Raw genomic sequence first — 23,651 nt, forward strand, 5'->3', positions numbered from 1 at the left:
TTTGAAAAAAGAAATTGATCTTTCAAGGGTTTGAATTGACAGGCCCTATGCTTAAAATCAAGGTCTGAACGTTTTATTCCTTTCTCTAGAATATTCCAGTCCCTCAGACACCAGAGATTGTTGGAAGGTGTAACCATCTAAAGGATGCCACTCAGGCAGAATCAGCCCATGATTGAAATGATTACCTAAGAGGAGCAATTATTATTCCCTGTGAGGTGACTGCAAAGAAGCCAAAGAGCATGTGCTTTTCAGGCAAAATCAAGGACTAACCCTGTAAGCTTCTAAGACCTGTTCATAGTGAACCTATTGCTATGCCATCCTAGACCAAGCAAAGGTATACCTGGAATAAAAATAGGCTTGCTATCAATATAAATGGTCTGCAGATAAAATACAGCTACAAAAATGTCAAAGATCTGTAAAAAATTCTCTGCATTGTTTACATATTACTGTTACAGATATATATCTGTGTCAGAAGAGGCATATATCTTTATTCTATAGGTAAAATGCAAAAAGTATGATCATGGTTAAGTTAATAACATTGTTTTATAATAACACTGCAAAATGTGTGATAACAAATGACTTAATAGCATATGCTTGAGAAAAAGTAACTGAAGAAAATCAGGTATATGTTGTGATCCAATCTCTTAGAAAAGGTTGGTCTTTAACTGACAAATAGATTTATTTTCTAAAAAAGCATCAAAAGAACCAAGCAGAAGACATTGAATTATCAAATGTTGTCTAGTCTGATAGAAGTGAAAGCTATAGTCCAGGAATTAGCCTTAGTTGTATGAGTCTTCCCACAGCTATAGCCTCTGCTTTAACTATCTTTTGTAGAAAGATTGAGAGGATTATAGGGAAAGAGATAGAAAGGGAGGCTGGAAGCTTTATATAGGTAGATGGGCAGGTTAGGGAGAGGTGGGGGTAAGAGGAGAAGAAACTGATTATTTTAGATTTTTCTCATGTTTCATATACAAATAAAATAGGTAATTTCTTGACAATTTTGAGTTGTTTAAGTGTCCTCTATGAATATTAGTTATATACACCCATGCCAGGATGTAGCGAAAAAATCTCAGACCATATCTACAGATGACTTACCCACATTTGTTTTTTTAGAGCATGTGGAAAGTAGATATTGGTTCCAGGTCATCTATCTTTAATGTATAAGTAAGTGCTTTCACTGTAATAGCTTTTGAGTCAAAGGTTACAGGCATTCACTCACAGAAATCCATGGAGACACCCCTGTTTTATTCAGTGTCTAGGTTTTATGTCAGCAGGAAAATAAATGGATAAAACTTGAGTGAGGAAAACCTGGAATTCATCACAGTTCCCTTGAACAAAGGTATTTTTCTTAGAATACTTCTATAAAAATTACTTTTAGTACATAATTCTCTTGTAGAAAACCCAAATTTGGCCATCCAGCCTGAAAGATCCTGAAGGAACTGAATATACACTTGTGTAAACAGTGAGAACGCCCAGAAGGCACACTTGATCTTAGCCGAAGGCTGAGAAACAATCCAGAAAGCAAGAGGAACCTAAAACATTATGATTTTTAAAATCTCATTTTCCTGTTCCTGATTATGGATTAAAGAATTGTATTTGCTGTGTGAAAAAGATTTGGAGCTGCCATTTTCCCTAAAGCTGCATTTCACACTTATTCTGCAGTACCCTCAAGTACTCATTCCCTTTACAGTGAGTTCTTGGAGATCCCGGCCAGACACCCTGGGAGGAGATCAAGGAATAACATTTTCCATAAGGCAGGACTTCACATGTTTTGATTAAAACACGTTTTGTTTTGTTTTTCACTTCCAGACTGCTCAATAGGCAGAAAATATTTTAAAAGGGTAAGAAAAATATTGTCATTGATTCCTTAGGTTTGGGCATAACTATAATGGTGACAGTTAAGTAATAGGTGTGTAAAACTCCTTAGGGTTAATTCTTGTGTTTACTTGAAGTATAGTTACCTCACTAGGCACTGCTGTGGCCCTTGGCAACTTTAAAGATTTCTACATGATGTTGATCTCAGCAAAGACATGGGGGGAAGACCTGGGGGTAGGGCGGATGCGGGGTGGAGGAGATCAATGGGGAAAAAGGGAACATCTATAATACTTTCAACAATAAAGATTTAAAAAAAGACATGGGATTCATTCATCCTGCTTGACTAACAGAAATGCTAAGTAGCTTCCAAAGAGAGGGAAGCAAAGGGAAAAGAGCCCCTTGTTTTCTTCCTGCGCCTTCTCCATCGGGATCTATGCCTCTGGAAAGAAGGTTAGGGAGCACTTGCCCTAGGTTCCTTGTGGAATCTTACCTTAAGCTGTAGGGTCTTGTAGCATTTAGGCAGCCAATGGCCCAGAATGCCTACCAGAACCATTGGAAGGAATATTTGAAGGAAACACTTTCAAACTCTTACCTGTCTTGAAGTACTTTAATCCAAATTTTGAATAACTCAGCCACTCAGTTACTCACTTGACTCCACCCCAACCTCTCTGGGCCTTCCTTTGCATGCTGGCTGAATATGGCGTGCACTGAGGCACATAATGCACAGTCATCTTTGTGCTTCCCTTTGGTTCATGGCCCCTGTACATTCTATAACTTCAAATCATTTAGTATATTGTTCTTGTTTGCAAAGGACAAACTGCTTCCAGCTAACATGCAGAAAAGAATCTCTCAAAGGATATCAGACAGCTTGCAGAACTGCATGGAAACCTGGGGAACAAAGCTTGGAGTTATGGTAGAAGTAGAGGAACGTGGGCAAGCAGAGTCATATAGCCAGCGTCATGCCACAGAAAATGTCTGGCTGGGACTTCACTAATGGAACTGCCATGATCACTGCTGGACACTAAACCCTACCGCCATTTCTGCGAATAGCCTGCCACTGCCCCTCCGTGTTGAATCTCTTGCTCTCCGGCACACAGGCTTTGGGAGGCATCTGGGCTAACTGCTGGGCCTTCAGGAACTCTCAGTATGATGTCAGCAATCTCCTTAGCTGTTGTGATAGCCTGTAGCTTTGCAAGGTGGTCAGAGTTCTTACAGACAAAGTGGTGGAACCCGGCCAAAGAATAGATGTGATCCTAAGGCAAGACACAGAAGAAGGTGTTAGGGCCATCCTTACTAGGTAAAGCAGACTGCTGCTCACGTTTCTGCTTTGTAGAATCCAGCGTTTGCATGGTCAGTTGTTGCGTAGTGGGCTCCAGGGGCTGAATCAACTTGTTCTCGTAAGCAGACCATATCCAGAATGGCAGGTAGAAGTCCATTGCCCTGATTAAATATAATAATTTGCTGCTATTCTTCAAGATCCGTTTGTCCTATGCACGTATTAGGAATTACCATGTCTGCATCTCTCAGGTGTTCTATGTTGTCCTTAACCTCTGCCATTCTTTCAGGGATGTTTGGTTATCACTTTGATCACAGGGAAAAGCAGCTCGAAGGGCTTCCAGTTGGCTGGTCCTTCCAAAATAATCCTTATTTCATGGTTCAGTGGGATTTTTTTCTTAGGATTATCTCTAATTCTGTCTGCACTCAAGAACTGCGGAAATAACCACAGCATGGGTTTGAGGTGCCCCTGGGCTTACGTGAAGTAGACTGGGTCAAAACTTCACTTATAACTTGATCTCAGAAGCCTCCTTCCTGAGTGTTAGACTGCAGTGATCTGTGCTCAGAATTCGTTTTGACTCATAGCCAGTGCCCAATATTTTCCTTCCCCCAATGCCCAAATCTGCTAAATGGCCACAAAATCTTTGGAGGAAGGCCAGACAGGAGACACATGAACTGTATTTATGATATTACTGAAGATTATGTAACTTTTATTGTTATTCATCACTTTAAAGTTGATCTTAAAAATATAGTAAAATAGAACCATTAAATCTGAAATACTCAGTTCCCAGTTATTTGTGTGAATTGACCAACATTTTTATTTATTAGGCCAATCTTCTTTTCACGTAGTTCTTAAAAAGGGAATCTGCTTTCTCTCCATCCTAGAAGAGGCTGGAAATGAAACAATAATCTTTCCTTTCCCTCTTCTAAATAGGTTGATGGCCAGTATTCTCTGGGGAGGCGGTGCTTTCCGTTCCTGGCAAATGACTAAGAAACCAAGATTAAAGGAGATGGAAAACTGCCTCGCTGTTTATGTTAATTTTTTGTGTTGCATATGCACAGTGGTGATTTATTATTACTTTTGACTTATTATCCGTATACTCTGGAGCCTTAGATTTGAGAGATAGTATTGCAGGTGGCCAAGAACTAGGCCAGAGCCTGGCTTTGAACATCCATTGCTCTGTTGATTACTAGTCATGTGACCTTAGAGAATTCATTCAATCAATGTCTCTAAACCCTGTTTCTTCATCTGTAAAATGGAGGAAATAGTGCATGTCTTGGAGAATTGTTATGTGGATGTAATCAGAAAATACCTGTAACACACAGAGAGCATTGAGTAATATTAGCTAATATATTTTTAAAAGCTTATAAATTTTAAATTATAGAAACAAAGAGTAAGTAACACCAGATGTAAATGCTTTTATCGTCCACATTAGATGATCTTAGCTGCTCATTTCCTTAAGAGTACATCTGTCCCTCATATATTTCTTAAATATGTACTCTGAGCAGGGCACTAGGCTGATTTTTACAGGACATGCTGTCCCTGTCCTCAAGTGGCTAGTTGGCCACTGTTAGAGGACACAGAGTAGTGGACAGCTTTGTTGGTAAAATGCTGGGCATATAAAACTTGTTCTTTTGTTTTTCTTATCTGAGTTCCCTCCTATCCTAACGTCCTCAATGCATTAAAATTTAGCCTGTCTAAAATCTTCCAACACTAAATCGGCATTGTTCAATCGAAATAGAGTGTAAGCCACAAATGTCACACATACAACTTTAAATTTTCTAGTAGCTTTATGAAGAAGTAAAGTGAATGAGATGAAATTAATTTTAATAATGTATTTGATTTAATCTAATGTATCTAGAGGAAAATCATTCATTTCAACATATCATAAATATAAACAATTATTGATGAGGAATTTTACACCCTTTTTCAACACTAAGTGTTTGGAGTCTAGTATATGTTTTACCCGCATAGCACATCTCTATTCACATTCTGCACAGCTCAAGTATGCAGCCGCCACATGTGGCTAGTGGCTACCATCGTGGACAGGGCAGGGCTAAATTATGTTATTGGATTCCAAGAGTTAGCCACAAATTATTTCTTCAACAGCTTTGGACTCTGCCCAGTTCCTCACCTGGAAGGAGAAATACAGAAAGAGAAAGAATGGATTAAAGTCATTTACCATGCATTTTCAACATGTGCTTTTTATGAAGTTCATCCAGGGTAAACATAAAAAGAGTTTTTGGGTCAAAGAACAGGTTGGCTATTTTCGGCATCCAAGCAGCTGTTAACAATGTTAGGGAAGAGCTAAATTGAGGAAAATTAAAGGAAGGTTATAGTTTTAGTTATTATTGGTTGGGAGGAAAATCAGCTATTGAGAGATGCTAAAAGGAAGCTGGTTGAAATACTAAATTTTTAAAAATGAGTGTGGTAAATTATCTATAATTCTCAATGAAATCTGAGACCTTTTAGCTAGAACATGATATTTATCAAAAGGGAGAAATTACAGGAGTTTTTCCTTTCTGAATGGCAGTGTCCATCTCTTTGTTTTCCTTTAAACCAGTTACATGGTCTCCTGTGGAATGAAGTCAGTTGTGTGGAGATAAAGGCACTCTCTTTTTTCATGTTATCTGTTTCCAGTTTTATCATGCTTCATGCCACCGTCCTCTGTGATTTTAGTTGTTATCTATATAGTTAATGATCCAAGTCAGTGTGCCACCTGAAACGTTTTTAGAAGTCTGTCAATAACTTTGGTTTACTATAGCATCATACATACCACAAATATGTGGTGCTATTACATATAGAAGAAGCACAAACATTTAATTTATTAGGCATTTGAATTTTTGGGTTAGACTTATTAAGGAGTCATATGAAATTAATATCATATTTTTATTGTCTGGACTTTTTTAAAATAAAAAATTCATAATATAGAGTGTCCCAAAAAAGCACACACACTTTGAATAATTATAAAGGCAGTGTTTATTAATATGCATTTTATTTTCAAAATTGAGCTATCAGCTTTTAAAGTGTGGATACATTTATTTGGGACACCCTGTATATGCAAAATTAGAGAGAACAGGATGATGACCCTTGATGTACCCTTTAGCCCAGCTTCAACAATAGTTAACTAATAGCTAATTTTCATTTATAACTCTATCCCCAATTACATGGAAGCACCATTCCAGAATCATTGACGATCCACCAGTAGTAATTCTAGTATCTTCAATAAAATATCATGTCATACCTAAAATTTAATAATTTTAATATCTTCAAACACCCAGTCAATCTTCATAACTGTCATTTTTCCACAACTGTCATTGTTTAATAGTAAGCTTGTTTGGATCAGGATATAGTCAATAATATACATATATATATATATATATATATATATATATATATATATATATATATAATTTGATTGGTAGGATTAATCCACAGGCTTCCTCCTCTCCTTTCCCCCCCTTTATGATACATTTGTTGAAATAACCAGGTAATTTGTTCTGTAGAGTTTCTCACAGTCTGGGTTTTGCTGATTTCATTCCTGTGATGTTTATCATGTGCCTCTATCTGCTGTATTTTTTATAAGATGGTAGTTAAATCAGAAATTCTGACCAGATTCAGGCTTCATTTCTTTTCTTCTTCTTTTTTTAATTTTTTGGTAAGAATATTTCCTGGGTGCTATTGTGTATTTTCTCGTGGAAGCGCATACGTCTGGCTGTCTCTCTTTTCCTTAATGTTAACGCTGATGACTATGTCCACGCGTCATCAGCCTGAAACATTCATCCGCTGTAATGTTCTCCGTTTGCTTTTCAGCTAATGTTATTAACAGCCATTGGTGCTCATTGCTTTGACCCATCATTTCATTAGGCATTGCAAAATAATGATATTCTAATTCTGCCATTCCTTCTTAATTTATTAGCTGGAATATTTCTGTAGAGAAAAGCTTTTCTTTATAAAGAGCTTGGTTTCTTTGAAGTTTAGTTTCTATAGCAATGACAGGATTAATGTTTGATTCTTTGCCTTTATTTAGTTGTTTTCAAATTAATTGGTTCCCTCGGGTATCCTCCAAAATTAATTATGTGTTTGTTTGTTTTTAGTATTCTTATAACTCATGGATTTAAACATATTTGATGGATGAGATGCCAAGTTGTTTCAGGTTCATCTTACATTTCTCTGCCCCAAATCTTGAGTCAGTCACTTCTCCAAGGAGTCCTGGTACCTTTAAGTGAATACATGGTACTTAGAGAACACACCTGGGCACTTGAGTTTTATGCTTCAGGAATTGTCAATCTGAAGTCTGTATTAGTTAGGAAAACTCTAGTAAAAGGAGCCCCATGTCAGCAGCTTAATTCAGGACAAGTTTATCTATACCTTATACATTGGCAGGCAGTCCCCATGCAGTGGTTTGGGACGCAGAATCTTTTCATCCTGTAGCTCCCACAACCCTCCTGCCTCAGAATTCTCTTCTTTGAGATGGGTGATGCAAAAAGGAAAAGTGGAAAGTAACACACAGTTTCTACAATCATGATGTTAGTGAGGACTAGCATATGGACCCCCCCGAGGCAACATGGTAGTAGAGGTAGCCCCAGGCCGGGCAACTCCACAGGGTAGCAGAGCACACAGCTTCTTTAAACTTCCAGCTGTGTCCGCCAGAGACCAACTCTTTTGCCACCCAGAATTATATATTCTTTGCAACTTCCGCTAAAGAGACAATCCAAAGTCTCAGTCAATTACTGTATCCAGCTTGAAGTATAGCATTTTCCCCCACCCCAAATGAATATACACAGGCAGTGTAACCACAGTGAACACTTCCATTTGGAAAATAGCAGAAGGAGATGGAACAGATTACCGATCCATAGAAATTTTGGAAGATTGTCAGGTATACATTATGAGGTCTTTCTGCTCTGACATTAGGTGAAAAATTTTAAAATTATTATTTTTAATTTTTATTGAATTTATTGGGGTGACATTGGTTAATAAAATTATGTAGGTTTCAGGTGTACAATTCTATAATACATCGTCTGCATATTGTGTGTTCACCACCCAAAATCAAGTTTTCTCCCATCACCATTTATCCCCCCTATACCCTCTTCTCCCTCCCCCACACTCATCCCTTTTCCTCTGATAATCACCATCCTGTTGTCTGTGTTTATAAGTTTTGGGTTTTTTTTTTTTTTTTACTTAATCCCTTCATTTTTTCACCTAGTCTTCCAACACCCTCCTCCTCGCCTCCTTTCCCTTCCCCTCCTTCATCTTCAAGAAGACCCTTTAACATTTCTTGTAATACTGGTTTGGTGGTAAGGTAATAAACACTTTTACCTTTTTCTTGTCTGGGAAGCTCTTTATTTCTCCTTCAATTTTAAATAATTGCCTTGCTGAGTGAAATAGTCTTGGTTGTACACCACTGGGTGTGTCTGTTCTGGGACCTCTTGGGAGGGACCTGGTGCAGGTCATGCCAGATGCTGCCTGTGACTGGCCCTGGGAAACTTATTTGGAGCTATAAAGCGATCCACAGTTTGTGGCTTCCTCTGTTGGGCCTTGGTATGCATGGGAAGGACCAAGCTGGGCACCAAGACTGGCTTCCACCAGCTCTGAGCCCAGGGGCAGGTCAGCAAAAGTCCCAAGGCACCCCGGGAATTGCCTTCACCTGCCTCCACCTGCCAGCTGCCTGTAAGGCTCAGTCACTAAAAGAGCTTATGGTGATACTCAAGTTGCATGATGTACATTCTCAGTGAGTGATCGTGTAGGGGCAAGTGGTGTTTACTAGATTGATACAGGTTCAAACTCGGTGCTAGTACTGGGTCTGAGGCCACTCAGCAAAAGTCCCAGTGTATACGAAGTCTAGCTGCCACATGCTGGGTGCCCATAGACCTTTGTGGTGGGGCTCAGTCTTAGGGAGTTGTTAGGGTGAGGCCAGCAAGGTTTATCATGCCCAAACAGACCAACGTTTGGCCATGTGAAGGGAAGGCTCTGCACCAGTCAGGCTTATGAGGGTCAAATGGCCCCCATCCTGGAGCCACACAATTCGGTTTATCTCAGATTCTGTCTGGAGCTGGAGCTCAGAAAGGTGGGGCACCTGGGAGTCACGAGGTTTGGGCTAGTGGATCTCCCATGAGGGGGAGGAGCCCTTTAGGCTTACAGGAAGGTGGAGGGAGTGGCATTCTCCCAGGCTGATGCCATAAAGAGTGGAGTGCTGCAACCAAGAAAGATGGTGTCTGTGGTGTGGGAGAGTGACTTAGCACAGGGATCCTGACAGCTGTCCTTTCAGCTGTTTCCCCCAAACCACAAACCCCAGTCTCTTCTTCTGCAACTCTAGTCCACTCTGCCCTCCCTTCACCCGAGCCCAAGGTGAGTGGCTGGGAATGAGATTTTGTGCTTTGGCCCTTAAAAAGGGTGCCTGGCACACCCCTCCCTTCCTGGGAAACAGTATCCCTGCTGATTTTCTGAGCCAGATGTTACATGGGTGCCTCTTACTAGCTCTGGTGGTGGGGGTGGGGGAGCCTGGAGTAGGATTAATACCCCATGCTCCTCAGAGGGAATCTTTGCAGCTGAGATATCCCTCCTGGACCTCAGCCACTGCCCTTGGGAGTGGGACTAGCCCTTTCTGTGTGTCTGCCTTTCCTACCACTTTTGGTGTGGCTTCTTCTGTAATCCTTGGTTATGAGACATGTTCAGCTGATGTTCAGTTGGTTATTCAGGTTGATTGTTGTGTATTTTAGTTGTAATTCTAGTTTGGTCCTGGGAGGAGGTGAGTGTAACACTCACCTACTCCACCCCATCTTGCATCCTTAAAGCATCGAGTTTGATAAGTTTTGCTAAGTCTGGGTTGGAATTGACTTACTACTTCTGTATGAAGTTATTTTATTTGACTAGACTTGAATTCTACTTTCACTTGCTGTAAGCAATTCCCTGTTCATTGCTTTCTATGGGCCCTTGCCTGTGTTTTCTGGAAGGTTTGTCCTTATTTGTTTTCAGACCTGTCCACATTTGAAGTGGCAGTTGAAGACTATGCCATCCTAGGGAGCTAAAAAAATTTTTTTTTCTTTTTCTTTTTCTTTTTCTTTTTCTTTTTCTTTTTCTTTTTCTTTTTCTTTTTCTTTTTCTTTTTCTTTTTCTTTTTCTTTTTCTTTTTCTTTTTCTTTGGGAGCTAAAAAGTTTTTGCAGTCTGCTTCCTATTCTTGCAAGTTGGAAGGTAACGTTGGAGATACAAATTAAAAATTTTTTTTTTTAAGGAAAACAGCAATACAGTTCTTTCAAAACCCCTTGGTAGGGTCATGGTCTATGTCCTTCCAGTAAGTTCCATATGCTAGTAACCTCATGCGAAGGTCTGTCAAGATATAACTGTCAAACGTTGCGTTCTTTGCTCCTCAATTCCTTCGGCTATATCTCTCATTTAGGAGGTGCTGTTAAGAGGCCACCTGCAGTAGTAGGAAGAAAACCATATTTTTAGTTTGATTTTTACCCCAAGGCTGAGTCTTAATGGGACTTATTCCTTCTACACCTTTCTTTGTCTCCTCTTTTACAGTTTGGAGTCTTTAGACACTTGGCTTTTCCATTCTTTCTGAACTTCATCTATCCCCCGCCCCTCAATATTTACCTAAGCTCATCTCTTTCTTCTGTAACTTTGCTCAATGCTGCCAATAATTACCAACACATGCAAAACATACCAGCACAGCAAGCATGCAGTCTGCTTTTCAAGTTACCATGGGTGAGATTTACCAAGTATTTCGCCACTGCCAATGATCTCCAGGTTTCCGGCCTCCAGCATCAGTTTCCTTCCTGCCTGCTGCCTGACTGCTAGGCCAATTTTAGATATTTGTTATGGCAGCCCCTTACTTGAAGATACTAACTTCTGTATTCGTTAGGACAATGCTAGCTGCTGTAATAGGGACTGTTATAGAACTAGAGAATTGTAGAACTAAAAAATGACTTCAGACATCATGTGGTACATCCAACTCCTCTTCATTTTAGGAATCAGCAACCAAGACAGCAAAGAATTGAGGCTTGCCCAGAGCCACATAGTGACCTGGAGGCCGTACAGTGAGCAGCCTGACTGGGCCATGACAGTCTTTGCCCCTCTAGCCCTTAGCTTAGCCTGGCAAGTACTAGAGACTTCAAGAAAAATTTTCAAACTGAATTGGGAATAAAGATTAAGTCTAACTCTATGAGGGCATCACTGAGGCTCAAAAAAGAAAGGAAGGAAGGAAAATTCAGGAAACAATTGGTACTTCAGTAAAAATGCCTCAAAAACGGTATAGATTAGAAAACCTAAATTGTTATGTGTCTTCTATACATTTTCCTGCTTCAAATCTATATCAAAATGTTAAGGACACACTGATGGCATAGTGGTTTTGATATAGCCTTAGTAATTAGCCATTTAATATTTAGCTTAAAACTTTTACCAATAACTGTCCCCTGGGAAAATTGGTTCCCAATTTTCCTCTCACCATCTCTGAACTTCTAGTGAGGGGTAATAGGTGAGTGGGGTCATACTTGGGGCGAGAGGGGCCAAAGTTAAGGAAAGAGGTGGTTTGAGGAAATAAAATCTATTATCTTTATATTTTGATGCTGTGTGGGAAGTAGCCTGCTGGGATTTCTGTGTCAGTGCCCTTTTCCCACCACATCAAAATGTAAAGATAGGCCTGCAAATTTTAGATAGCATAGCACTTTAAGTGTAGGACAATGTCCGGCATGCTGCAGGGCTTCATAATTCTGTCACTTGTTAATCCAAGTGCTATTTATGAAGCACCTGTTCTGTACCAGGCCCTGTGCTGGTGCTTTGGATATACACAAAACATGATACAAGCATCGTGCCAGGATCTTAGAGGTGACGTAATTTATTAAGTTTCAGAATGTTGTACTGGACTATAAAGTTGAGCATAACATTTCTGAAGGTGATAAATTTTTCATGGATGTAGATGTGACCCCTTTGAGTATTCACTCTATCTTCTGCCACAGAGGCAGGGGAGATAAGCTTGGAGTCTTTCTTTGGGAAGTTTTTTTATTCTCAAGCCTGGAAAAGGCCTGATCAGATGGGTTAGGCCACATTCCCTGTGAAGGTGTTCTGTCTACTTATTTGGAGATGTTTTCTGGATGAGCGTATCTTTAGTTTTTAAGTCAAAGTCAGTGTAAAAGTTGAATTTGCACTTGTGGAAATTGTTTTACAGACTGTTACAAGATCTGAATAATAAACAGTACCTGTGCCCTGGCCAGGTAGCTCAGTTGGTTAGAGTGTCATCCTGATATGCCAAGGTCGTGGGCTCGATCCCCCATCAGGGCACATACAAGAATCAACCAATGAATGTATAAATAAGTGGAAAAATAAACTGTGGTGTTTTTTTCTCTCTCTAAAGAAAAAAAAAAAAATCAATAAAAAAATTTTAAAAAAAGAATGCATGCACATCGAGATTAATTATTTGGAGTGCTTTCTTAATAACTTTGTAAGATGTAGTGAATAATCCCAGAGAATAAGTAAATTCTCATGCAGAATCATACTATATAGATGAATTGTGTCAGCATAACCTTAATTCAGACGGAAAAGTTCTTATTTTCCTCTTTTGTAGAGAGTGTTAGGAAAGAGCAGAATTTAAACATGTTTATTATTGCAATGCTGGGTTTCAGTTAACTAAAGATGGCATTCCAAAAAATGGTGTGTATGCTGGCTGTCATCTCAATAGGACTTCTTAGAAACTGATTTAGGTATTAGTTGTGGGTTTCTAATCACTTATTTCTCATTTTGATTTAGAGTAGAGGTTGTGTGTTTTTCAGTCTTTGATTCTTAGATCTACAAAGAAATTCATCTTCACTAATTATCCTGATAGACTTGAGTACAGTGATGAAAATAAAATTCACAAAATAAGAAATGAAAGTGATTAGTAAACATGAAGAGATTCAACATTTCTATCAAAAGAGAAATGCAAATTAAAGCCCAGCATGATAATAGTTTTCCTCGGTCAATTTGGCAAATATTACAAAAGACTGATGCTAACTTATGTTGTTGAAGGTGTGAGTGAGCACACGTCTTTATACACTGCTGAGGAATGTTTAGATTGATGGTGAGTGATAAACCCTGGAGGAATGCTATTCTTATTGCTTATGTCGACATGATGTTCTGAATCACATTACTATGTCTTAAATGTACAAACCCTTTAAAATTAGAGGTGTATTTTTGTGTCAAAAGCATCAGTATGAAAAATAATATGAGGAGGATTGTGACAGGACTGATGTTCCTGCGATCCCTCACTTCAAGAGGAATTTGTGTTCTCACTTATTTGGTTGGAGGAATATGGGTAAAGGACCATGACAGACCCAGAGTATGTGTGGCAATCAATAAAAACTTATTTTAAAATCAAGGATATTACTTTAACTTTATAATTACTTCCAACTAATATGAGGATTCATCATGGCCTGATGAAAACATCATTGGCTGGATCCTAGGTCTGGCTTTAATTCCAATATTGTCTTGATCGTGGGGTTTACAGGTATGTGGATGGAGGTGAGGCAGGAGGCGCCTAGAACAGCTGTCATGATCTTTATCTCACAGACTCTCTGCTCCAATCACCAATTCCTCTTTCATTTTAGTTTCCCCTCCACTTTTTTGATTGATGCTGCTAGAAACACCTCTCCAGTCTATTCCTTCTCCGTCCTGCTCCACAAACATGATGTCAGGTATTGGTGTCAACAATATTAAACAAAATGAGGTAACAAACAGGAGGTATACAGACATACTTGTCACTTTCATGATGGTTTCAGTCAAGGTAGCATTAACATTCATATACAATTTTAATATACTGTGAGAACCAGCTTAAGTTAAAGTTTTAAAAAATCTTTTTTATTTTAGTAGGTGAAAAAATAAAGGTCTCAATATTTCTATATTGGTTGAATGGAGAGTTGATAAACTGCTAGTTCTGTGGACATTTGATGAAAAAAGACACCAGTAGAGCTGCATCTGGTCTTTTACATGGTATTTTCACAATGAAAGAAAACCCAGCAGAACTAATGACGTCATTTGGGTGTGGATCCAAACATAAGCATCATACTTCTTAATCATTTTAATATTATCCTTGATGGAGATTGTCTTTTACAAAGCAAAGTAATGTCTTTAGAATCTGTCTCCATGGTTCTTTTAAAAATCATTTAGGATCTCTATTGTTGTTAAGTAAAACTCGTGGATTTAAGGAAGATCAAAGGAATGACTCATCAGGCGGGTCACCTCACAGGAGGATGGGTATCTGGCATGTAAATATCACCAGGCCTCTAAAGGCCTCTTATCCTAGTGAAAGAAAATTACCCTGCTCAAGAAAATCATACTGATGAACATGCAAAGATTCAGGGAAGAAAGTAAACAAAAAACACATCACCCATTTACAGGCTATATCTTTTTGAACATTTTGTCTCTCCCTGTTTCACTGATCTACTGTGGTTATATCATTACATTTTAATGGGCACATGGCTGAATAATCAAGAAAGACAGAACACTCAGAACAAAATGGGAAAATCCTGCTACAGACCTGCCTTCGGGGTACCGAAGCGTGGTCAGAATGGAGCTAGCTCATCAAGCCTGTAATTTCACAGATAATGTTGCTTAGAGCAAAGCTAGGTGTAGGAAATTCTATTAAAAATATTAATGAGTAGTACCAATGGCCATTATATTGGCAAACATCATGTGGGTGTTTGAGAACGGGCTGAAAATCGAGTCAATTCCCAGTCTCATTTTACTTCACCTCACGCCCGCACTTGGCTGAGGTTTGATGCTCTAAGCAGATGTACCCATGTCACTGTGTGTCATTTTTCATTATGAAAACTCCAAGAAGGCTGAAGCTTGCATACATGGAGCGTGTTTTTTCAGATGTTCTCACATTAGAGGTGGCAAGGCGTTGTATAAAATGTAATGGCTTTGATACATAAAACTACATTATGATACTTTTCCTATTTATACGTCATCACTGGGGATGGCCCAGGAGTTTAGTGGCTCCAGGACATGAGGCAGCGGGGCGAGCGGGAAGATAAAGCAGGCGTGGTGCTGATGGTGGAAGAAACCCAAGGACCATCCTTAGCAACCCCAGATCTGCGAGATGAAGATGGGTCAGTTGGGCTCATGAAGCAACCACCTATTTTCTGTCATGTCCTTTTTCCTGTTTCCTCCTCTGCTGACATTCACGCAAAGCAGGGCAAGGGAAATACTAAAATCCCGCAGTGGAGGTTCCATGAGATGCTCCCAATGAACCCTAGTTATATATTTTTTCTGATGTAAGGCAAATGCACACGAGCGTGCTCACCACTGAATATTATCTCAGACCTCACTGTGGTTCCACGTTATCGTCTCTGGGAGATCCGGGTGTAGTGGACAGAAAGCCCTTCAGAGGAGTCACTAGAACTGCTCCTGGGCCCAGGTTCTGTAAGTGGCCGGGTGGCCTCAGGGAAGAGGTGTCTGGGCCACAGGTGGATGAAGAGAGAACATCTCAGTGTTTCACTCGGTTCTCGGAAGAGATTTGCCGGAAAGCAGCTAACTTGCCTGTAGTTTTGTCTTTAACTTTACAAGTATTTTAAACATTAAGGACTAATGAATGGTATCAGGGAATAATTTAGATTTAGAACTACTTCAGCTTGCCAACTAGCCGTGTAACTTACAGTAAGTACATGACGTCCCAGCCTTAAAAATAAAATTTGCCTATTCATATAGGCATTTCTACTGAACCAAAATGGAAAGTGTTGTTTTTTTTAATCTTTAATATTGTACTTTAAGTTTTGTCCAGAAATTATATTCAGTGTTAGGGTTTTCAAATGAACTTAATGCTGAATATATTTTTAAAAAATTGTTTCCTGATAATCCTAGCCTAGTTATTTGTCCTATGGTAAGCTACTTTCATTTTAAAAATAGATCTGTTCTACGAAACTGAACTTGGCCCTGGTTGTTGTCCTCTTATGCGAGTTATTTAATTTAAAAATAGAACTGTCTCAGTAGATCTGTATCAACTAGTTTATGATCGTTTCTATCTGGAGTAAACTCTGATTAGGCGGTCAGTTCTACGGAGTCATGCTTGGGAGCATTATAATCCAGTTATCTTTCCTCTCTGGCTTCGTGACAGAAGAGAGTTTTGTTTCCAGGTTGGTAATTTCAGTGTATTTTGCTTGTAACTTTTTTCTTAGGCTAAATTTAAGTTCCTCAAGGGCTGGGGGAATTTTATAATTTGGATGAAAAAGAGATTGCCATTGAAAAGTAGTTAACATTTAACATTTTGGGAACAAGTAATCAGCCCTAGACTGTTTTTAGATCAATCCAATTACTCTTTTACCCAGAGCAATTTTAATTTGAAATGCATTGGTACACCTTTGGGTATTAAAAACAATCAGTATTTCTGTGATTGCGTACTTCTAGAGTACAAGTGTTAGAAATACCATTAAACAGTAATAAGTATAGGTTTTCTATTAAGTCTACATTGTTTTAATTTTCTGCCTTTAAATGAAATTTGATGTTAAATTTTATAGAGTGAAAAGGTTTCATATTTTTAGAAATTAAGTGACTATTGATTTTGTGATGTCATAAGCCCTCAATTCTAACACAGAAACACTTTTTGCCTTATAGACTCTTAGAGATGTAATAATTTGTTCACTCTAAAAGGTCTAGAATTTAACAGGTTACAGTAAATAAACATAAAATATGTTATACATCACATACTTTTATAATTAAATAATGGCTTATGTATTTTGTTACTTAAGTATACACTTTGACATTTTAAAATTAATTTCTGAAACTGGGCTTTCTGTCAGATCCGATTATATAATGTGACATCTTGAAGTATATTCAGTCAGATTTATGAGTTCCTCATCAGTAAGGATAATTTCTTCCTAAAATGATCATTTGTAGAATTTTGTCACCTAATCCTCTCTTTAAAAGTCCTGTTTTTTTTCCATCCAACCAGCAGAGAGCACTTTAGCTTATAATATGAGCATTGTATATACTACATAAGTGAATACAGTCAGGATCATGCTTTATCAAAGAAATGGGCAGACGGTTATCTTCAGTCATGATCTCATTCCTGTCCTGTCAATTCCAGTTTATTTCACCAATTTCCTAAAATTTTCATCAATGTAAACACACTTCTATAGTCTAAAAAAGTAAGTATAATGACATTTCCCCCAAACACATTCTTTGCTCTGTACTTGGCCAGACATTTCCCTGTTAGTTTTATTTTGTATATTTTATAATCCTAATTCATTTGCAAATTTTTACATGAATAAGCTAAATTTAGTCTCAATTTCTATACACCTTTGATATTTTTCTGAAGAAAATAGGCTCACATTCTATGGTGACTCAGTAAATAGCTGACAAAGACTTCTTGGGAGGTGATTCGACTTAGTAATTTTTTAGACACTAGTAATGAAAATATCAGGATCTGCTACAGTTGGAGGCACTGCTTCTGTTGCTTGACTAGTGAATAAAGACTTGGATAGTCTGACTCAGTCCACCTGCTCACTTCCTTTACCTTCCATCGAATTTGTATATAGCACCTACTTTGTCTTTGTTCCTTGAAAGGGCCACAGCTAACAAACCCAGGTTGATCCCATTCAAGTAAAGGAATGATAGAGGTGGTAAAGGTCCTGCTGTTTCCCCAGGTTTCCCCGTGTTTTGAACATGAGGAAGATTGAACCCTGGAGGGAGTTGAAAGGCTTATTCTGCTACATTCTGATTTTCTACTTTTTATTGCAAGATGAGAGGAACACTGTGGAACAGCAGCAGAAAATGGGAACTGTGGGTAGGCAGCAAAGTCTGAACCGAAACTTGGAAGGTGAGAGTAGATGCCTGACACCATTTGGACTTCTGGCCACACCAGATGGACTGAGATGTGTGTTGTTTCAGTTAAGTAGTGCGGAAGCTCACGGTGGAAAAGAAGCTCCAGCAGCCAACCCACAGTTCGTAAAAACCACCTAGCTCTTTGCGGGGTCATTCGCACCCCTGTCCCTGGCCTGCTTGGCTATGGGGGAGCCATCTCAAGCATCCCTCACACTCAGGCCTGCCTGGGGCACTGGTTTGAGAGGTAGGGAAAGGAATGGTAGTTGGATATATTGTGGACACAAACCCCCTTTTTATAATAGGTAAAGGGTGGGGAACATTTTAGCATAAACGCCTGTCCTTTTGGCTCAATATTATCAAAAGAGTGTTAAATCCTTCGACGCACATCACTGAAAAATAGCCCTTGTCATGTCTTTTTCACTGAAAGACTCTGCTTTATATTATTTTAATTCAATTTCTCCTGAATGCAAATGTTAATATTAATTTTAATCCAATGCCTCTTGAATACAAATATTAGAGTGAGGAAATAACACGACTTATTCCTGGATTCTGGGCCCCTAAGGGTGGACCTGACCCTGCTCTCCCGTTTTATTCCCCCTTTTTCTCCCCTTTCCACCTGTCCACGCTTCCCTCTCTACACCCGTGTCAGTCATCTGCGCAGAGACTTGTTTTGATCTCGCTGGTGGTTGCCTGGGGCCGCTCTTAGAACCGTGCTCCTTCCTGACTCGGAATCTACCTGGCCCCCTTCAAGACAGGCTTAAGTGACAGCTTCGGATGGCAATACCAGCCTCTGATGGGAACTCCCTCAAAGGGAGTTTCCACCCAGGTGTGATCCCCGTCCTGCCCCACCACACACGAATACCCAGAGGACATCCTGAAGCCTGGGTCTCAGGGTGGCATCAAGTGTGGAGTGTGCACCTTCATCTGAGAGTGGCACTGCCCCAAACACAGCCAGGAAGCGCAGAATTTTTCTTCTGCCTTGCTCTTAGTGTTTCCTGAATATTCTGGAGGGTTTCTGGTTTGTTCCGTTGATGGGTCGGTTGGTTAGTTGGTATATTCATAGAAGGAAACCGATGATTAAATACGAATGATAGCAATTAGCTATGGGGCCTTCTGGAATTAGCCCTTCCTTAGAAATCTTTAGCTGGAAATTGGCAGTTTGCCTATCTTTCTGCTTATCGCCTAAAAAAGAAAGTAATGGAGCGAGTATAATCTTCGGTGTCTCTAGCTGTACTGGAGCTCTTTTATTGTTTGAGTGGTGGAGTGCTTTTTACCAGCCAGTAACCCGATCTTTTATCACTCCGACGGCCTCCTCCGCTGGCATGCCCTGATGTATTCAACACATGTGTTCACATGGGAGGCAGAGCAATTTACATGCGCCTCCCCAGCCTGCGAGGAGCAGCAAATCAGCCTCTGGGAAGGCTTCGGAGACTTGTCAGCAGGCTGTGGCTTATTTCTGTGTGCGTGTGTGCGTGTGTGTGTGTGTGTGTGTGTCTCTCTCTCTCTCTCTCTCTCTCTCTCACCATTTACAGGCTGGGATCACTGTGGAGGAACAAGCAACAAAGTGTTGTCAAGATCCTATCTCAGGGCAATGATTAGTCCAAAATGAAAGGCTAACACACTGGTTTTCTTAGAGGAATAACTGACTGTTTGATGCAGAGAACACCCAGTTCCTGCGAGGCACGCTGAGCCGGGCTCCATCAGCAGCCGCGCTGACAGCGGCAGGCTGGGCGTGAGCAGGGGCGGCTCGCCTGGGGAGCCCCGTAAATGGACTTTGGTCTAAATGCTCTGACTCTTTGTCGTGGCTTCGGATGTTGGAATACGGGCGGTGATCTCCTGTCTTTGATCAACTCACCTGATTTAAAGGAAAGATGAGTGAAGAACCAAAGGAGAAAAATGCAAAACCTGCTCATAGGAAAAGGAAAGGAAAGAAGGTAAGAAATGAGTGAGCAACATGTTCCCTGCATTGTTCTCTGGCTCTGGGAGGAAGCGGTCTTCAGGCTGGATTGTTAAGAGACTGGATTTTAAGGAGCTGCTAGAATCAGAATGCTTTTGTTTTCCTGGTCTATTAATGGGTGTGTTCTGTGTTGGAGAAAAACATCCCGACTCGGATACATTTCTAAAATATTTAAACCGTTAAGTATAGTCATTTAGATTCACTGAAGTGCTGTTTTTCATAGTGATATTCAGGATTATTAAGTAAACACATGTCTTAATTATGTGGGTGGGTGTGTTTCTCTCCCCCTTTAAATTTTCCAGAATGCTTGTTAATCAACAGGGTACAATTACTAATGAATATTATTATGGCATAGATGTTTAGCTGTAACACATATTTTAGGCAAACTTAGGGAAACCTGTAGTTACACTTTAAGATCACAGCATGGAGGTGAACTCCATTTTAATTATTGATCAGCTTATGGCTGACAAATCTCAGATTTGCAATCGGCTCTGCAGTTGTACAGCTGTATGACTAATTTGTTCATTATAATTTATAAAATTAATTTTGTTTTCCATGTAAATGGAAGAGTCTTCAAAATATAAACAGATGATTATTGTAAACCTGTAGATTCATTTCGGTTTTCTTGAATGTCTGTGTCTTAAAATGTGCTCCTAACTTTTTAATACATTTTGAAATGGGGTTGGGGGAGGTAATTCCCTAGGTCTGGCATTTGCCTTTTTTATTCATTGTGGTTTAGACTGGCTTCCACAGGGCGTGCCACCAATGGCAAACACAGTTGTGTATCTGTAACAAAGGAAAACAAATCCTTAAAATAGGGTTCTATGTATTTCATAGCTACTTAAGGAAAATATGTACTATATTTTTTAATGTACAATCAAAATCTTCAGATATTACATTTTAATTTCTAGGACTATTATATGTAATTGTGACTCTTGAAAATGCTTCCTTGACCCAATGTAATGTATGCTCAGTCAATGGACACATAGAGAATGGATGGTCATAGTAGAGAAGATAAAGGTTTCCACCACTTATTGAATGGTCAGCATTTAAAAATATTTTCAAATCTGTTTATTATTTATGAAGACTCATTTGAATATGGTGTTCTTAAAGGAGCCACTATCAACAGACCCTGAGGACAGCCAGCATTCTGGGGCAGTGGTTCAACATCCCACAGACGGTGAAGCTGTGTAGACGGGCTTTAAGTCAGCCTTGACTTCTTCTACATTGTCTCGGCAGGGGCTGATGATGTTGTAAAGGTGCAATTCTGATTTCCCAGGGGAGCAGGCCACAGTTGCACAGCACAAACGATTTGTTTCATGCCTGGCATAGTGGTGCTGGTCTCAAGGAAAGCTGTCAGCTTTGCTCATGCTGATGAGATACGGCCTGAAGTGTCTGACAGACTCCACCATGATTCTGCACAGAGTGTCATGGGGAGCCCAGACAGACATCATGAGCCCCGACAGTGCATTCCAGATTAAAGTGAGCAGTGGCTGGGTCGGCTGTAAATCACTGAGCTTTTATGTGAAATTCTTTAACATGGACATTTTTTCCCTCTCTTCTTTGAAATTTCCCCAGCTGTGTTCCATTTCTCCTCCTATAAAGTTATCCTACGCAGAACACAATACTGAGTCAGTTGCTTTGAACCCCTTCTCCCTTCCATTCCACACTCTCCCAATTGCTGCTAGGGTACTCTTTGTGAAATCCTTCACCATCACACAGTGCCCCATGACCTTCCAAACTCCCCACTGCCTGCTCAGTGAAAGCCAAATTCCTGACCACAGAGCTCGAGGCCCTTCACAATCTAACCTGCACCCACATCCCAGGCTTTTCCCCCTTTACCACTTACTTCATTCACAACTGACTCCATCCAGAGTGAATTTTTATCAGTCCATGAATGAATCTATTTGTTCTGATGCTTGTTCTTTGTCCATGGAAAAAAGCATTTCTATGCCAGCCTGCTTGGTGAAATTCTACCAGTCTGTGAAGGTCCACCCCAGATCTTGCCCTCTTGCAATCTGTCCATTCACCCTAGGTAGAATTCAGTCAGTCTTCTGGAGTGACACAGCGCCTTATACTGTCAGGACACTTGACACATTCCAATTCTTTCAGGTTATCATGTACCTGCTCTATTTTCTTGTCCACGTCGAACATACTGGTATCTACATCAGGAGGCACTCAGCATGCTCTTTGTATGCAGTTGACACTAAATATGTATCTCATTGAATTATCTCTACCATTCACTCACCAGAATACACCAATAATTTTCAGTGTTAGAGCAGATATATATCAAGTAGGAGATACCTTTTAAATTAATAGGCCTTTCCTTCCCATATTTATTAGATAAAGCATATAATATTTTTGTTGGATATACACACATATCTATATATATCTGTGTATGTGTATGTATGGGTGTGTGTATTCCATGTCCTTCCCAATCAAATATTTCAGAAGGTCTTTCCAGATGACCTACACTGTATGCAGCATTGGTGGGTGTGGTCAAATGAAAGCATTACTGGTGGGGAATTTATGCAGCCTACCAAATTCTGTGGCAACAAGCTCCCCAGGTATTTTAAGCATTTTCTAGTTATTCATGGAATTATTTTGATATAAAATAAGTGTGGGATTATTTTTGTGTAGGAATATATCTCAAAATTGCCTTAAAAATTATGTATGGGTGCCCTGGCCAATTTGGCTCAGTGGTTAGAGCGTCAGCCCACAGACTGAAGGGTTTCAGGTTCGATTCTGGTCAAGGGCACATACCTCGGTTGCAGGCTTGATCCCTGGCTCTGGTCTGTGAATGTGGGAGGCAACCAATAGATGAGTCTCTCTCACATCGAGGTTTCTCTGTCTGTCTCTCTCTCCCCCTCTCGCCTTCCACTCTTTGAAAAGCAATGGAAAAAATATCCTTGGCTAAGGATTTAGAAAAAATTATGTATGAGTGTTGCGTGTTTTCAGAATAGATCACATGCTTAGGGTATTTGGGTATAACGTCTCTCATGAGACGTATTTAATATTGGAGTCAGTGAGGTAAATGTGATGGAACAGTTGTGTTATTCCTTTGTTAGCACATAGTGAGTATCTTGTATTTTGCTCAGAAATACAAGGATTCAAATTGATGTTATGAAATGTTTTTCTTCTAATAATTTCTGTATCTTGTTCTGGAATGTGAAAAGGATGTGTGTGTATGTCCACGTCTCGCAGTTATTTCTCATTCCTTATTCTGGTTACACAAGAAGGACTTACTAAAAGTCAGGAGACTTGTTCTACTCTAGTCCTGCTTCTAACTTGCTATCTTGTCTTTGAAAGGGCAATCAAACTATCTGTAAAATGGGGTTCATATACCTGGTACTGCTACTAGGGGTATTACAAGAGTAAAATAAAAATCCAACAAAACTTAAGTGTAAAAAGTGACACTTAATGATTGTATTTATTTAGCATCTGGATTCATAGCTAAGGATGGGTGGCTTAAAATACCATAGACTGGGTAGCTTAAACAACAGAAATTTATTTTTTCACAGTTCTGGAGGCTGGCAGTTTGAGACCAGGGTACCAGCATGGTTGGGCTCCGGGGAGAGCTCTTCCTGGCTTGTAGATAGCTGCCTTCTCGCTGTGTGCTAATATGACCTTTCCTCGGCATATGCAAGTGGAGAGAGGAAAATAACTCTTTCCCTTCCTCTTATAAGGCCACTGGATCCTCTTAGATTAGGATCTCACCCATATGACCTCATTGAACTCTACCCCCAAAAGCTCCATCTCTTAAATACACTCACAGTTGGGGTTAGGGCTTCAACATATGAATTGGGGGA

At 39.7% G+C, this 23,651-nt stretch overlaps 1 protein-coding gene across 7 annotated transcripts in view; it reads left to right on the top strand.

The window, feature by feature from the left end:
• ANK3 (ankyrin 3) overlaps positions 1–23,651 on the top strand; it is a 530,179-nt gene that overhangs the window by 89,195 nt on the left and 417,333 nt on the right. For 5 of the 7 annotated variants that reach the window (XM_081157600.1, XM_081157590.1, XM_081157601.1 and 2 more), the window contains exon 1: positions 19,338–19,819. The exons of the other annotated variants lie outside the window; for them this stretch is intronic. In XM_081157600.1, the coding sequence (XP_081013726.1) occupies positions 19,757–19,819 (63 nt within the window). In that variant the 5' untranslated portion in view covers positions 19,338–19,756. Of the gene's footprint in view, positions 1–19,337; positions 19,820–23,651 lie in introns of those variants that run through there. 7 annotated transcript variants of the gene reach the window in all.

Source organism: Miniopterus schreibersii, assembly GCF_964146895.1.
Source record: "Miniopterus schreibersii genome assembly, chromosome: 14".
NCBI classification, from domain to species: Eukaryota; Metazoa; Chordata; class Mammalia; order Chiroptera; family Miniopteridae; genus Miniopterus; species Miniopterus schreibersii.